Source organism: Dendropsophus ebraccatus, chromosome 10 (genome assembly GCF_027789765.1).
Source record: "Dendropsophus ebraccatus isolate aDenEbr1 chromosome 10, aDenEbr1.pat, whole genome shotgun sequence".
In the NCBI taxonomy this organism is placed as follows: domain Eukaryota; kingdom Metazoa; phylum Chordata; class Amphibia; order Anura; family Hylidae; genus Dendropsophus; species Dendropsophus ebraccatus.
In genome coordinates, this window is record NC_091463.1 from 89,794,174 (window position 1) to 89,812,252 (window position 18,079).

The window sequence follows — 18,079 nt, forward strand, 5'->3', positions numbered from 1 at the left end:
GATGCTAAACAACATTTTTTCATTCTTTCATCTATTTCTATGGCTTACAAGTAATGACAACGCAGTCTACAAGAGGTAAAACAGAGTTGACAGCGATATCAACGGGAATCCCAACAGAAGGGAAAACTCAAGGCTCTAGAAAGACTATCGAAACAACAAGTACACGACTGATTACAACTACTACAACACCAGAAAGAACACCTACTACTGCTCCAGAAACATCTGAAAAATCTACAACTATTTCCACAACTGAAAAAGGTCAAGAAATCCCAGTACATGCTACAAGTTCAGCAGTAACGTCTACAACCAAAAAGTTGTCAATATCAACAAGTGTGGAAACATTGGTGACATCTGGAAAAGGTGAAGAAACTTCCACTGAGGTTACAACAATGCCTACAAGTTCTCCTACAGTCACAGCAGTAACAGCTACACCACCAGCATCTATACATCCTACAAAATACTCAACACATGCACAAAGTCCACTTTCTTCCAGTGTGGTTACAAGACAACCGTGGACAGGTTCAGTAGTAGCCACAGTTACAGAATCAGTAACTACAATGGGCACAGATGTAAGAAGAACAGATACGTCTATGAATCCTACAATGGTCTCAAAAACTGAGACAAGTGCTAAAGGTTCACTGGCTTCCACTGAGGCTACACCACACCCTATAACAGTTTCTGCTGTAGTGACAACTGCAAATACAATAATAGCTACAACTATATCCAGAACAGATGCAGAAAGCACAGCAACATCTATAGTTTCTACAATATTTTCAACAACTGGAAAATCTACACAAACTCCACCAACTCCCCTTGACGTTACAACACCACTTTCTATAGCTTCAACCACAGTCAAAACTGCAGATTCAGAAATACCTACAACAAAAGCAACAACAGGAACAGACGTGGAAAGAACAACAACATCAATTGAGCCTTCACTACCCTCAACAACTAAAATAACTGAAGGAAGTTCAACAACTTCCATTGAGAGTGCAGCACTTCCTACAACAGGCTCTGTAATAGTAAGAACATCAGATTTAGTAGCATTGACGACAAGAACAGATATAAAAGATCTGACAACACCTGTAGATACAATACATTCAACTACTGTTACACCTGCAAGTTCACCTCCTCCCATTGGGGCTACAACACAACCTTCAACGGGTTCAGTAGTAGCCACAGTTACAGATTCAGTTAAAACGGTAACAACTATGGGGACAGATATAGAAGGTACAAATACATCAATAAATCCTACAATATTCACAACAACTAGAACAAAGGCAGAAGGTTCCCTCACTTCCATCAAGGCTACTTCAATTCCTATAATAGATTCTACCATAGTCCCAACTGCAATTACAGTAATGCCTACAACCATAACCAAATCTGATACAGACGGAACAACAGCATCTATAGGTTCTCCAATATTCCCAACAACCAGACAAATAGCACAAACGCCACCAACTTCCATTGATGCTTCATCACCCGCAACAGCTTCTACCATAGTCACACCTACAGATTTAGAAATACCTACAACAGGAACAACAGGAACAACAGGAAAAGATGTAGAAAAGGCAGCATCTACTGAGGCTACAATGGTCTCAACTAGTGGATCATCTACAGAAAGTCCATTAATGTCCACTGAGGTTACAACACTTCCAACGACAGGTCCTACAATATTCTCAATAACTGAAATAACTGTACAAAGTCCAACAACTTCCATTTTGAGTACAGCACTTCCTACAACAGGTTCTTTGACAGTCACAGCTGCAGATTCAGCAACAGATACAACAACATTTGCAGAGTCTACAATACATTCAACAGCTAGAACAACTGAAGGAAGTTCACCTCCTGCCATTGGGACTACAACTCAGCATTCCGTGGGTTCAGCTGTACCCCCAGTTACAGATTCAATAATAATTGTAACAACAATGGGAAAAGATACAAAAGAAACAGACACATCCACAAGCTCTGCAATATTCTCAACAAGTGGAACAAGTGCCGAAAGTTCACCTACTTCCACTGATGGTACAGCACATCCTGTAACAGGTCCTTCCATAACCACAACTGTAATTACAGTACAACCTACAACTACAACCAGAACAGATGTAGAAGGAACAGCATCATCCATACATACTACAATATTCTCAACAACCGGACAAACTGCACAAGCACAAGCAACTTCTTCTGAGGTTACAACATTACCTGTTACAGCTTCTACCATAGCCACAACTATAGATTCAGAAATACCTACAACAAAAACAATGGGAAAAGATGTAGATAGGACAACAGCATCTTTTGAAACTACTGTAGCATCAACAATTGCATCAACTGCAGAAAGTTCACCATCTTCCATTGAGGTTACAACGCTTCCTACAACAGCTTCTGCAATATCTACAGATACAGAGTCAACCATAACTACAACAAAAGTAATGGGAACAGACAAAGAACAGACAACAACATCCACAGCAGCTACAATAGGATCAACAGCTGGGCCACATGCAGAAAATGCGTCAAGTTCTGACATAGTTACACCTAAAGATTTAGTGACAACCAGAACAGATGTAGAAGGCACAACATCTAAAGAATCTAAAATATTCTCAACAATTGGAACAACTCCACCAACATCTACTGTGGCTAGAATACTACCTACAACAGGGTCTTCTACAGATACTGTAATAACAACAACAAAAATAGTGGGTACAGATGTAAAAGTAAAACCAACAACCATAAATCCTATAATATTCTCAACAATTGGTGTAACCACAAGAACTTTGCCTGTGGAAACATCAGGCGTTCCAAAAGAGACAATTGTAGTATCAACTACAGCCAAAAAACTGGCAACAGTGTCAACTGTTTCATCTATATCAGATGAGACTACTACAACCACTGCAATATCAACATCTTTACCAGCAATGGCCAATGAGACATCAGGAAAAGTTACGGAAAAAACCCAACCACAAACAGAATTGATTACATCACCATTCCACTTGACTACACCCGATGTGGAAACTATATCAACAGCTTTACCAACTTCTCCTGAGACCAAAACATCTAAGGATCAGTGGAGTACAACATCACCCTCCGAAGCTACAACGCATACAACTATCGTGAGTGAACCACACAGCACCTTAGAAGGTACAAGATCATCATCTATAGCTACAACAACAACACTACACCTAGATATGACAAGCACCAAAACACAAGCTCCAGCGTTAACCACTACAAACGCCATAAAAGACTCAACAGCTGCAATGGAGAAGACTACTACACCTAGAAGTGATATTGGTACAATGACTGCTGCCAGTGCTAACACTGTGGTTGGAACTACAACAGAAACAACAACTATCATGACAAGTACAAGATTAGAGTCAACTAAAGGATCCAAAGAGCCATACTCAACCCCTACAGAAGATGCAGCAAATAAAACAGGAACATTTACACCAAGTACAGCCATCAGTGGACAGTCTTTGTCTCATGGGCTTAAAACCTCTACTGAAAAAATGACTGTGTTTACAGAATCAACCAAACTATCTGCTGTGTCACCAACAAAAGCAGAAGGAACAGTCAGCACTACTATAAAAACAACAGCCGAAACACAAGCAAAACGTGTAAGTGGAGTAACAACTACTGTAGAAGATGGAACAACAACCAAACCATCTACAATGGAAACTACATTAAGCAAAACCACAGCTGATAAACTTGTACCAACAACCTTTAAAGAATCTACCTTGGCTTCCATCATTAAGACATCCCCTATTTTACATTCGGGGACGGAAAGAGAAAGCATGGCATCCTCTATGGCAATCACCAAGGGTACAACATCCGCAGCCATGACCACTACAGTAAAAGACACAACGATAGTAAAAGCAGAACCAACAGCAACAACAACAACTGTACAGTCAGCCACTTTAGAGATTGGGAGAGTAAAAACAACAGCAAAAGGTTATGAGCCTACAACAGTGAGCACTGGAGCTCTCCAGACTGAAACAAGTACAGTGGATCCAAACAAAGTAACAATCAGAAAAGATGTGAGTACAGAGAGTAGAGAAACCAAGCACAGTACACATGCGATTGCTAGTACAGTAATGGCTACGGCTACCTCTGTACCATCCACAACTATTTCTAAACTTATATCGGCACTGTCTAAAATTACAGCAGCAAGAGGCACTGCAGTCTCTTTGGGTGGAGACACACAATCTACAAGTACCAGTCATGAAATACCAGTAGTAACAATCAGGAAAACAACTTCTACCAATGTAGATGCTACCACTGGACTTGAGGTGGCAGTAACCAGTAGAGCAACAGGCCACCCATCAACAACTGAATTATCAAAAAGTATAACCACTACAACTGGACAAGTCGTAGAAGCTGGAAGAACGACAATGGTAGGAGCTACAACGGAGTTTAGTCAAACAAGTAGAAAATATGATACATTAATGACAAAAATGATAACAACATTGAAAACTGAAAGAACAGAGAGAACAGGGTCAAGTGGAACAACAGTAGGTGCTCCAAGATCTACAGGCACAACATTAATAAGCCCAGTGTTTACTGCATTGACCAGTCCTGTGTCTTCAAGGACAATGACAACATTATTAGCCCAAGAAGGGTCAAGTACAAGGACGGCAGATACATCACCTAAAGGACACACACCCCAACCTGTTAGTGAAACATCCAAGGTACCAACAACACAAGCTACATCTCAAGAAGTAAAACCAGAAAAAGAGACAACGACAAGTGTTACAACTAGTAGCACAACTACAGGAAAAGATGTGACTGTAGGGGACAAAGCTACAACTCCCTCCATGCCCATAACTAGCCCTGGAACTGTCACAACGACCAAAACTTCATTCAGTAAGACATTAAACACAACAAGGCCAGAAGGTAAACACACAAATTTCATCAAAATTCATGTGAAAATTGTATTTCTTATTATTTAGACACTCAGCTGTAGGGGGTATAGCATATAGCAAACACAAACTGGCCCTGATTCTGTAGGGGCCCATCAATATTGTGTGAGAAAACTGTTGTTCATTGTTTGTATTATTTATGTTCAATATACTGTATAAGAAACATAGAAGATTATTTTTAAAACGATATCCCACCTTGACAAATTAAGCCCTATTCATGGGATAGGGCATAACTAAGAGGATGCAAGTGGTCCAAATGAAGGCTTCCCCTCTATCTCAAAGACTCCAAAATCTGCACACTCCACCACTCCATTCATTCTCCACTGAGCTGATAAAGTCTATCTCTGGTGGTTCCATAGAGAATGGAGTAGTCCACTGCTAAATTTAGTGGGAATTTATTGAGATCTCAGAGAGCCCCAGTGGTTGGACTCCATGAATAAATTGTTGTGCTTTATCCATAACATGTCATGATGGAAAACCCTTTTAAGCTTCTGGGCTCCAATGCAAAATCTGTTGTAGGACCTCCTTTTGTCATAAGTTTCACATCTAGCAGAAAGGTCTTTATGTCCCATCAGGCACCAGAGGCTAAGTACCTGTGCACACAGTATAGTTACACCCCTAGAGAAAGGGATATTTGAGCTGGTCACTTTACCCATAAAGAAACTTTTTTTTTTTTTTTTTTTTTTAGTCCTTTCTTAGAGCCCTGACCAATAGTTTAGAGGCCACTTAGTGGATGTGACGCCAATTTTCCTGGTCTAGAAGTCAACAACAAATTTCTTAACCTCTACACGCCTTCTGTGAACCAGGGAAAGGCAATCATAGCTATCTAATGTAGGGACCTAAGAAAATGACATTGATATTAAAGAGGATGTACCACCAGGTACATCCTCTTTAATCTGAACCGACGGATCGAACGGCGCCGCCATTCATTCTAATGGAGCCACGTCATACAGGGGAGGGAATTCCCTACCACTGGGGGCGGGCCAGCCTACCTCCAGTGCTTGACCACCGTCCGGTTCCGGTGCATAGAACGGCGCCATGCACGGGAACCGTACCGCAGTCCAGAAAATGGACCGCGGCACCGGCTTCTCCGTGACGGCGCCGTTTCATCTGTCAGTTTAGATTAAAGAGGATGTACCTGGTGGTACATCCTCTTTAAAGGGGTTGTCCGGCGCTAAAAAATTATTCACAGAATAACACACATTACAAAGTTATACAACTTTGTAATGTATGTTATGTCTGTGAATGGCCCCCTTCCCCGTGTCCCACCACCCCCACCCGTGTACCCGGAAGTGTGGTGCGCTATACTCACCTGTCACGTGCCGACCACGGTCTCCGATCCTCAGCAGTGACGTCTTCTTCGGGCGGCCGGCGGATCTTCCCGAGTGCCGGCCGCCCTCTGCAGCATCATCCGAAGCTCAGCCGCGATTGGCTAAGCATAACTGTGCTCAGCCAATCGCAGCTGAGCAGCTGATGACTTGGCCGCAAAGACGTCACTGCTGAGGATCGGAGACCGTGGTCGGCACGTGACAGGTGAGTATAGCGCACCACACTTCCGGGTACACGGGTGGGGGTGGTGGGACACGGGGAAGGGGGCCATTCACAGACATAACATACATTACAAAGTTGTATAACTTTGTAATGTGTGTTATTCTGTGAATAATTTTTTAGCGCCGGACAACCCCTTTAAGGTCAATAGTTACGTTAAGTAAGTTATCAAGTTTGGACAACCATTATTCATTAGCCCATGATAATCCAATAGTAGGGGATGAGTTCTTGTGATTACCTTTTATCATCAGGAGAAAAGCCTCATTTTACTCAAGGTATAAACAGGTGCCCATTGGGTCCAATAGTGTAAGAGCTCCTCTAATTGTTGCAAACAATCACTGATCTCATGGAGACCAGCCAAAGAAGACACTGTTTGCTGCTGGTTAAAGAGCTCAATACAATGAAATGCTAGGTGCATTTCCCCCTGGGAAACATCAATATGCAAAGTAGGTCCACGGAGCCTCAGATATGAGTCTCAAAACACAGGACTAGACAGATATCCCTCCAGGGAAGGGCCTAGAAAAGGCATGGCTCCTGTACAGAGAATATCGAAACCACCATATTAAGTCGTCCCTTCCACAGCCAGGTATCCATGCACAGGCAGCTGTTTTGCGTGTTGCCCCTCATCAGTGTGGAGCAGGATTCTGGCTACGTGGGAGCAATGCTAATTGCTAATTATGGAGGGACAAATTTCCAGGAGGACATGTGGAAATGGGCTGTATTAAAGCAGATGGCTATAAAGGACCTTCCTTTTTTCATTTTTATGTTTGTATTTTATGACAAATCCAGATTCTAATACATATATTGTATATTTTTTGTATTTTGTATATTTTTTGTATTATGTATTTTAGAGGCAAGCCAATCTACTGATGTAGCGAGTACCGGCATCCTTCTTACCAGTTTGGGAGTCGCCGCTGGAGCAGTTTTATCAACAGTTTTAGGTTTTAAGGTAAGTTTTAAGGCTGATAAAATCCTAGTAGTTTGGGTGGACTTACATAGTATCTTACCTTTTCTTTTAAAAGATTTGCTTTTGGCTACTTCTTTTGGTTTAAGTGCTACACATTAAAGGAGAAGTCTGGTCATAACAAAAAAATACAGTGCAGACAGAGAAGGGCTGGACCTTAATAAGGAATGCTTACTTACCCCTCCCTGTGTCCCCACAGCACTGCATTACCATTTCCAGACCCCTCCTCTAGCTCCCTCTCCTGAAACGTCACCACCCAGGCTCAGGAATTCCATGGTGTCCCACCTCAGTCACTGAGTAGCTGAGTGGGTAGTTTACCCCGGGTCATACCATAAAGATAATGAAGTGGTGTGGTGAAGTAAGAGTGGTGCTGAGGGGGAATGAGGATGGGTAATTATACATTCTTTATTATGTTCCCCCCACACCCTATCTGTACCATATTTTTCCCGTACTTCTCCTTTAACTGTTCACTGTAGATGCCTAGCACACGCTTACATTCATTAGTCACTCTGCACTGTATGGTGATGCGTAATGCTTGCAGCAACAAATAATTAAGAAAATTTTTTTGTTTTGGGCATTAACTCCTTAGCGACCCATGACGTATCTGATACGTCATGGTGCCGCGTGGGGTGTTCAGAGAGGGGTCCTGCCGGGACCTCGCTCTGAACGGCGCTGATCCCGGCTGACATGTGCAGCTGGGCAGTGCCTCTATTAGCCGGCGCGGGTCCCGTTGCCGCGCCGGCTAATTAAGCCTCTAAGTGCAGCTGTCAAACCTGACAGCTGCACTTAGAGGCTTTCCTCCGTGCATCCCTGGTGTCTAGTGGGACGGATCTCGTTCTTCTGCCCGTGCTGGGCCTCAGCGTCGCAATGACACTGATCACGGCTCGGCAATGGATTGCTGTGGCCTGCAGCAGGCCATAGTAATCTATGACCGATCTCATCGATCTTTGCTGTGTATATACACAGCATTGATCTATATGAGAGATCAGTACTGTTTATATACAAGTCCCCCAGGGGGACTATCAGTTACAGTAAAAATAAAAGTAAAAATGTTTTTTTATTAATAAAAAAATCCCCTCCCCCATTAAAAGTCCAAATCACCCCCCTTTTCCCATTTTATAAATAAATAAATAAACAAATAAATAAACATATTTAGTATCGCCGCGCGCGTTATCGCCCAAACTATTAATTAATCACAATCCTGATCTCACACGGTAAACGGCGTAAGCGCGAAAAAATTCCAAAGTGCAAAATTGCGCATTTTTGGTCGCATCAAATCCAGAAAAAATTAAATAAACAGTGATCAAAAAGTCGTATATGCGCAATCAAGGTACCGATAGAAAGAACGCATCATGGCGCAAAAACTGACACCTCACACAGCCCCATAGACTAAAGGATAAAAGCGCTATAGGCATGGGAATGGAGCGATTTTAAGGTACATATATCTGCTAACAATGGTTTGAATTTTTTACAAGCCATCAGATAATATAAAAGTTATACATGTTATATATTGTTGTAATCATAACGACTTGAGGAACATATATAACCAGTCAGTTTTACCATAGGGCAACGGCGTAAATGCAAAACTCCCCGAAATCAAAACAAATTCCTTTTTTTTTCAATTTGACAGCGCAAATGATTTTTTTCCAGTTTCGCAGCATATTTTATGGAAAAAAAATGCCTGTCATTGCAAAGTACAATTGGTTTAGCAAAAAATAAGCACTCATATAAGTCTGTAGGTAAAAAAATGCAAGCGCTATGGACTTTTAAACATAAAGTGGAAAAAGCAAAAGTGCAAAAACGAAAATTGGCTTTGACCTTAAGGGGTTAAATTGTTTGGGCAAAAATTTGTTTAAAATTACACCCCCAATTTAAATATAAACATTTCTAGGGTATAGCTTTTACTGTCTACCCGAAAGGGAGCTCTAAAACAGCCCAAAAGCAAACAGTTCCAAAATAGCTGAATATTTCAACCATTTTTGAGGCTCAAATACAGCTGCTTTTAAAAACCCCAAACTACAGCTCAAAAAATTGTATGTGAACATAGCCCCAATTTTGGGAAAAACCCTTTAATTGTTACCCTACTGAACTAATCTGAATACAATAAAAAAAATTAAAAAAAAACAGCCAAAAAATTTATTTCACGATTAGATCTCCACTTGTGTCACACTAATAACAGATGTAGCGGACATTATATTGTCAATAACACTTGAAGTGTTTGTCAATTTTGTATGTTTTACATTGAAATGTTTGCTTCTAGTTTGCTGTGTCAATAAAACACATATAGACTACTCTCAAAACTGCTCATGTAGTTGCTAATCCACAACACCACCTAGTGGTAGAAACAATTACAGCAATACAGATAAATTTTTCAGCTCCAGGGTGATTTCCCTAGCTGATAACTAGACCAAGTTGAGTAATTTTAGTACACGTTTATTAGCTTTTTTCTTTTATATTATCATAACATCACCTGCAGCTCATAAATTCCTTTTTATAAATGAGATGCATGGGATGTGTGTACGAATTTACAATCAGTTTTATTAAAGGGGTTATCCAGTTTTAGAAAAACACGGCCACTTTTTTTCCAGAGACAACACCGCTCTTGTCTCCAGTTTGGGTGGAGTTCTGCAACTCAGTTCCATTGAAGTGAATGGAGCTTAAAGGAGAAGTTTGGCAAACATTTTCATTAAAGTATTGTATTGCCCCCCAAAAGTTATACAAATCACCAATATACAGTTATTACGGGAAATGTTTATAAAGTGCTTTTTCCCTGCACTTACTACTGCATCAAGGCTTCACTTCCTAGATAAAATAGTGATGTCACTTCCTGGATAAAATGGTGATGTCACTTCCTGGATAACAAGGTAATGTCACTTCCTGGATACAATGGTGATGTCACTTCCTGGATACAATGGTGATGTCACTTCCTGGATAAACAAGGTGATGTCACTTCCTGGATACAATGGTGATGTCACTTCCTGAATAACATGGTGATGTCACTTCCTGAATAAAATGGTGATGTCACGATCCGACTCTCAGATCTGTGCCGGCTGTGGCCTCTGGAGAGGATGATATCAGGGGGACACTAAGGGACACAGGGCACTGGAGGGACACAGAGCATCCCTCTTCCATCATCCTCTCTAGCAGCCAGAGCCCACACAGCTCTGAAAGTCGGATCGTGACATCACCATATTATCCAGGAAGTAACATCGCCATTTTATCCAGAAAGTGACATCACCATGTTATCCAGGAAGTGACATCATCATGTTATCCAGGAAGTGAAGCCTTGATGCAGTAGTAGGTGCAGGGATAAGAGTACTTTATGTGCATTTCCCGTAATACGTGTATATTTGGGATTTGTATAACTTTTGGGGGGAAATACAATACTTTAATAAAAATGTTCGACGGACTTCTCCTTTAATTGCAAACCACACCTGAACTGGAGACAAAAGTGCTGCTGTCTCTGAAAGAAAGCGGCTGCTGGATAACCCCTTTAGTATATCAGTCTTACTGTGTTAACAACATAATGGATGCTGCCAATTTAGGTCTTATGCACATAGGACTTTTTGACATTGACTCCGCTATGACCTTCATGGATTTTAATATGGATATACATAATGCTATATATTCAATGCAAAATAGTTCATGGAGTAAAATACATCTAGTACCAATTACAATATAGTTCACTTCTTTAGGGGAAAGCATCTGTGGGCTGACTGGGCATTTTTGTGTTGCAGCCGGTTACAGTTCACAGTCAGGTGGGCACGAGGACCTCCACAGGGTAATCCATGGCTTGAAGAGACTACCAAATAAATGTTAGCCTTCCCCAGGGCAAACCTTGTATTGTGTCAGGTGGGATGGCTGGAACGAGGGGATGTCTCTTGTACTTGAGGAACTGAAGAATAGGAAGCCTCGGTGGGTTACTACTTTGCTCTAGCCGCAGGGAGTTTGTGTTGGCCCAAAGTCTATTATGTGCACTGGTTGACTCCCAGCGATGTCTTAATGCAAAAATACTTTGCTTGCAGAGCCCTTGGCTAGGAAAATATACTACATGTATGGTAGCTTGGCATCTATATGGGATCTAGGCCTGGCCTGAAGCCTATTAGGGTCCTAGTGTAGTAAAGAGGTGCTTGTGGATCTTCATTGTGTCAATGTAGGAGCCTTGTTCTCCAAACAGCACCAGGTGTAAGACCTAATTCCTTGGAAGGAAAGAAAAGCATGAACTGCTCCTCCCTCTACATCAGTGTCAGGGCATAGGGGCCTGTAGATCACCAAGTCCTTATACAAGTGTATATTTGTACTGGTTATGCACTGTATTGTCTATTTCAGGCGCTCTCCGTATTGAATGGCCAACGCCATGTATATGTAGTGAACGAGCCATGATACGCCAAGAAAGAAAGAAAAAGCCTTAAGCGGACATGACTTTGTGGATGAAAATGAAATCCAGGAGATATCGGTGATAGACGGAGGTGACAATTGACTTAAATGACATGACCTAAAGAAAACTTAAAGGAATCAAGGTCAACCAGAGTTCATTGCAATGGAATTATAAATTATTGACTATGTTGGTCTCCTATGTTGCCATCAGGCTTTCGTAGTAAACCATATTCAAGTGGCTGGAGGAATACGATCATTGGAACACATTAGAAAGTGCCATTTTCTTATGGCCTTCAGCAGCATAGAGCATGCCGGAAAAGAGAGTACAGGTCATAAGGAATCTTCTAACAATATCGGAGCACTGACCCATCTCTGTGATGAGATTTCCCAGGTGCACCACCACGGGTGAAATAAAGCATGACGTGGTGTTCATTTACATCAATGAAGTGTCTGGGCAATGCAGGGAAGTATCGGTCCTCCAGTGACAATCTCTATAACTGCTCTGTACTCTGGATCCGCAAAAGAAGACCCTTCTTTGCTTCTATTAACTTTGAATTTCTCAATAGGGGCTATGACTTTTTGCAGCAATCTTAAAGTGTTGTTGTCGTTATAACTTTAAAATTCTAAATCAACAGTAGATGTGATATAAAGCAAGTTTGCAATATACCTTCATTATTTTTTTTATCATGGAAAACACAGCACTTCCTGTTTTCTAACTGTTTTTATTCTCAAAGAGTCAGCAAACAGGAAGTGCTGTGTATCCCAGGCCATCTGAGCGCTCACAGAGAGAAGGCAGTCATGTAATTGACAGACGTATTCAGCCCTGACTCTCTGTACTGGCCGGAATTCCTGTGTTTAGTCTCTTTTTTTACAACCAGCACAAGTCACAAAATCTGAGACTGGACCTGGATTTCTGGTAAGTAAAGTTTTGTTTTACAGCAGGATAACAACAACAAAAATAATGAATGTATATTGCAAACTTGCTTTAGATCACATCTACTGTTGATTTAGATTTTGAAAGTTATAATGACAGTGACACTTTAACATCAATAATATCTACAGTATCAACTTGGCTGAATACACATGATCCGGCTATTGATTCTTTGTTCACTCACTGTACAATGTAATCAGTGTATGTATCCATAGTTAAGCTATGGGTAAATATACAACCTTGAGCATATTCAGGTTGGAAAAAAATAAAATAAATAAATAACAAAAATAATATAAAAAAAAAATGGCCAAAATGCATATTTTAATGTTATACAGATGTTTACAAATTACAATTTTCAAAAATTGTGTAAATTTTGTAAATTTTTAAGACATCGGTTATACTTGTAAAATTATTTTGCTATTTATTAAATTCTATATTGACTTAAACCTTTATTGTGCAATGTATATAATAGTTTTACAACAATTAGAAATATTTGTGCATTTTGTGTTGTTAAAGTTGCTGATGAAAAGATTTACAAATTTTAACTGTACATTTTGTAAAGTAAAAATACAATATTTTTATTGCGTTGTTTTTTTTTATATTGTATATTAGATCATAATATACTTTTTTGGGGAAAAAAAGTAGTTAGTGATGAGCAAATACTGTTCGATTGAATGGATATTTGATCGAATAGTAAGGTATTCGATCTAGCGAATATTATCGAATAGTTCGCCGAATATTCGATAAATATTCGATAAGCGTTCAAATCCCCCAGCTTCCAGTTTTTACCTCCAAGTGGTCAAATAGATGTTTTTCAATAATCGAATACTTGTTCCCATTGGCTTTAATGGGATCGAATATTCGATCGAATATTCGAATATTCAGGAGATATTCGTACGAATATCGAATATTTGAATATTTCACTATTCGCTTATCACTAAAAGTACTACACACACAGATCTTCCTTACGCCTTAGGCCAATCATAAGGCATGTACTCCTCTCTGCTGTGCTATGATATAATGCTACTGAAATGGCATTAAATATTGAACATTGAGCTGGGGTAATGATTTAATGTACTAAATGGAATGGGGAAGTAGATGGGTTACTGATGCACTGGCTTTACAAGATACTTGGAGAGCAGAAATGAAAGGGATTGAAGCAGCACAACAAAGAAGGGGTCAGATCAAGTATTTATTTACACAAGGAAGAGCTGGAGCCTTATGGGTGGTCAAGAAGCCTTGATTAACCTTTCAGGAACAGTGTGGATCATCTTTAGCGTGCAGACTGACTCAGATTGCAGGTGCACAGCTAAAGTTTCCTCAGGCTCTCAGACTTTTTTTTTCACTCCCCTGCACCTAGCACATGGTAAGCCCCATGTCCTTTGTTTTGTCCTGTCCTGTTTTGTAGCTGTTACTAGAGACAGACTTTTCCTGCCAACAAGCAGTGAAAAGCGAACTTCAGGAAAGCTAGACACCCATTGGCCAAGGCTTTAGAGCTGTTTTTCTGGGTCATTTTTGGTTAATGAAGCAATAGACAAATATGTTAGAAATCACTTAGGCTATCATATGGATGAAAGTTGTTTGAAACCATTAATTCTTGAATCTAAATTCCCAGGCCAAAGCTGAGGGGGTTCTTGGTGAAAGAAATCTCTGTTGTTCTCATGAGACATAATGCTTTGTTTTTCTAAGTACCACCACATTGGTTTAATTTAGAGTTATGGGGCACAAAAGACAAATTTAGGCTATGTTCGCGTTCAGCCCCACATTGGGCTACACATCGGGAATCAATGATAAAAGGATGCTGACGTGCAGCCCGTCGCAGGGCCTATGGCCCCATTGACTTGATTGGGCAGGACGGAGTCATTTTGTGACTAAGTTTTGCTCACTTGCCAAACATATACTCCTTTTGTGCAGGACTCAAAAGTATGGAAGACCACTAGAGATGAGCGAACCTCGAGCATGCTCGAGTCCATCCGAACCCGATCGTTACGCATTTGATTAGCGGGGGCTGCTGAAGTTGGATAAAGCTCTAAGGTTGTCTGGTAAACATAGATAAAGCCAATCCCGATATCCATGCCTTAGGGATTTATCCAACTTCAGCAGTCACCGTTAATCAAATGCCGAACGATCTGGTTCGGATGGACTCTAGCATGCTCGAGGTTCGCTCATCTCTAAAGACCACACATTTGAGTTCTGCACAAAAGAAGTATACGTCCGACAAAAGAGCAGAACATAGTCACAAAATGACTCTCTCCTGCCACCGGCCCCATGCCGGGCTGCATGTCAGCATCCTTTTATCGTTGTAGCCTAATGTGGGGCTGAAAACGTGATGTGAACATAGCCTTAGCTCTGCTACATAGGTAACACTCCCACTATACAGTAACTGGGAGAAAAATAACCTAATATTTATAGAGACTAGGGGCTAGCAACCTGTGCCTTTCTAGCCTTTGTAAAACTACAACTTCCAGCAGGCTGTTGGGTATGCTTGGAGTAATAGTTTAGAGAGTTACAGGATGAGTCACAGAATGAGGCCTACAGCTATGAAATCCTCTGTATGTTAAACTGCTTAGAAACAATTTCAAATGACCCATCAACCTGTCAGACGGAATCAGGCAGAACGTGAATGCTGCCCCAGGGGGACATACTCCTTTATTTTAACTCTTTTTCTTCTTGTCTATCGACTGTAAAAAGAGACAAATATGATTGTGCGTTGACTAGTTAAAATGGTTAATCATGATTTATTCTTTGAGGGACCTACCTCCTCAAAACAGTAGAGGGGACATGACGCTCACATGCAAGTACCAGGTCTTGTTCATTGGGTAGCTGGGAGAGAGACCTCAATTGACCAAACAAACTGGCCACCAATTTTCAGGCCTTAAACTATGTATAGGGGTCCCATGACTCTTCCCTAAAGATCGGGGGAAGTATCTGTCAGTTATATTTTAACACCCCTGACCCTGTTGTTCTCAGGGGACATAAGCACCAGCACCACTTAAGCCCGTACAACCCCAATAGCCAACGGCCTAATAAACATCCAGTCAACAACTGTCTCTCCAGATCCTTCTTTATACATAAAGGTTTGTCTCGGCTAACCATATATATATATACTTAATGAGGAAAGGAAAGGTTAAGTGCCTCCTGATGCCTCTGATGGTGGCTTATCTCTCTTAATATGAAAGGATCAGGCAATTGAAATCCAACATTCCCAATCCCTTATGACATGGGAGAGTCAGGAAGTCTTCATACACATGAGAAGCTTAGTCAATCCCGCTCAAAACAATGGGATTTGCCCAGTGTCGTAACTAGAAATTGCTGGGTCCCATAGCAAACTTCTTCCCAACTGACCACTAAGCCGTCAAGTGTAGGTATCCCTGCAACTTTCAGTTCAAGGGACATTTGCAGAACCTGCAAGCCCTGCTTGGCCACTGCAGCAAATAATTACAGTTCAGGGGGCCAAGTGTATTGCAGGAAAAAGCCAGGGGGCCCACTGATGTGACAGGCCCCATAGCAGTCGCTATGGCTGCTACAGTGGTAGTTACGCCCCTGGATTAACCAATTTATCAATAGTGTGTATGGGTCCTTTAATTTGATGTTTCCATTGATAGTACATGCATGCTTGGCCAAACATACAGGAGTATTATGAGATAATAGTCGCCGGCAAAAAGAATGTTAGGCCAGCAGCTATTTAAGGTCTGTCACCTTAAAATTTCACAGAGACATGTCAACAGATTTGATCAATTGAGGTGTCCCAGCTGAGACCCCCACCACTTAGGTTAACAACTGGAAAGAGGTGCACAGTAGTGCTTTTTATTCCCCCGCTTGCAACAATTGCAACCATTGGGGCTGCCTGGATGAAAATGATTGACAGCAGGGAAGTAAAGTGTCTTCCTTCCCAACCTATCAATATCCATGCAACACATTAAAAGCTTTTATTATTACAGGTATGCATAAAGGCTTAACCATTTAAGGGGTATTCCAAGAAAAAGAAATTATCCCCATCCCCAGGATAGGAAAAAAGTAAGACAAGTAAGATATCGCGCGGGGGATCTGCAGGGTTCTGACCTCTGAAACGCCTGCCGATCTTCGTATCTGTCCCGGCTTCTACGTTATGAATAGAGCCCCAGGTACGGCACTTGACCCTCGGCTTTATTCATTCCTATGGGGGTGTCGGATAGAGAAGATTAGGCACTCTTCTAGCCTACTCGGCTCTTTTTGGCAGCTCTGTTAATTTCTATGGAACCGCCAGAGAGAGCCAAGTACAGCACTATTTTGGCTTATTGGGCTTTTCCGGCACCTCCATAGGAATGAATAGAGCCAAGAGTCATGTGCCATACCTGCGGCTCTATTTATAACACAGAAGCAGGGGGGCAATACAGAGATTGGGGGGGGGGGGAGTATGGAGGTCAGACCCCTGCAATCTCTTACTTTTCCCCTATCCATTTGATAGAGGAAAACTTTACCCCGGAAAACCTCTTTGACGTTGATGACCCATGTAACAGCTTTCTTTTTCTGTGCACCGTCGTAATATTTTACTGAAGTTTTTTCAAGAGGTTCATCCTGAGTCCTACGGAAGACCAAAAATAACTCATCATGAGTTATGCCAAGTGACAAACTGAACTCGGCACCCCCTATATGATGGATATCCATGCTAATACCATTTCCTGTAGGCTATGGGCTTTACTCAGTTGTTCTGGTATATCCTATAGTTAAGTTAGTAGAAATCCACCCGAGAGGATAATTATAGTGAACATTTGGACAGCAATCTCCGGTTCTATCATTTATAGTCAATAAAATCGAAACTTTAAGTTTAACTGACATTGAACATTTTCTTATGTTTCAACTTGTCCTAGTGAATTTATAGAAACTTGTATGCCGGCCCGAGGCAGTCCCTTCATTCCATACGTTATATGGGACAACGTAACAGTGACAACCTGCAAACATATAGCACTAGGGATATATAGATACTATGGACTTGACATCAGTCCTCATGTAGCTCTATCGAAGGTTCCAACAAGAAGGATTTCTATCCTGACGTCTCCATTATGGGATTCTGTAATAGTTTCTGCACCCAGGTCCTCAATGCCGTCCATTCCACTTGCACTAAATGGAATATTACTGTTATTCTCCTGCTTTACCTCCAGTTTTCAGGTAAGAATGTGATGAATGCAATGAATGTCTGTCCATAGATTTTCTTTCACTACAGCGGTTGCTATAAAATGTCTGACCTCAATGTTTCTTCTACAATGGAGAATGATCTGGATGACTTGTGACAATCGCACACCTTGTCAATCCATACCAGAGGCAGTTTGGTTAGAAATGTCAACTTTATATTAGGACAATATTCTAACC

At 41.1% G+C, this 18,079-nt stretch overlaps 1 protein-coding gene across 1 annotated transcript; it reads left to right on the forward strand.

Annotated features, from left to right (window-relative positions):
• The first annotated feature begins 53 nt into the window (after nucleotides 1–53).
• On the forward strand, nucleotides 54–14,201 carry LOC138766534 (mucin-2-like). The gene is made up of 3 exons (XM_069944124.1): nucleotides 54–4,884; nucleotides 7,310–7,407; nucleotides 14,139–14,201. The coding sequence occupies exons 1-3, from the start codon at nucleotides 54–56 to the stop codon at nucleotides 14,199–14,201; spliced, it is 4,992 nt and encodes a 1,663-aa protein (XP_069800225.1).
• Nucleotides 14,202–18,079: the final 3,878 nt, after the last annotated feature.

Excerpts from the sequence above, each read along its gene's own strand:
- LOC138766534 (XM_069944124.1), top strand. The coding sequence starts at position 54 with ATGACAACGCAGTCTACAAGAGGTAAAACAGAGTTGACAGCGATATCA. Across the intron at positions 4,885-7,309 it reads AAACACAACAAGGCCAGAAG|AGGCAAGCCAATCTACTGAT; the intron begins GTAAACACACAA and ends TATGTATTTTAG. Across the intron at positions 7,408-14,138 it reads CAACAGTTTTAGGTTTTAAG|CTGTTACTAGAGACAGACTT; the intron begins GTAAGTTTTAAG and ends CCTGTTTTGTAG.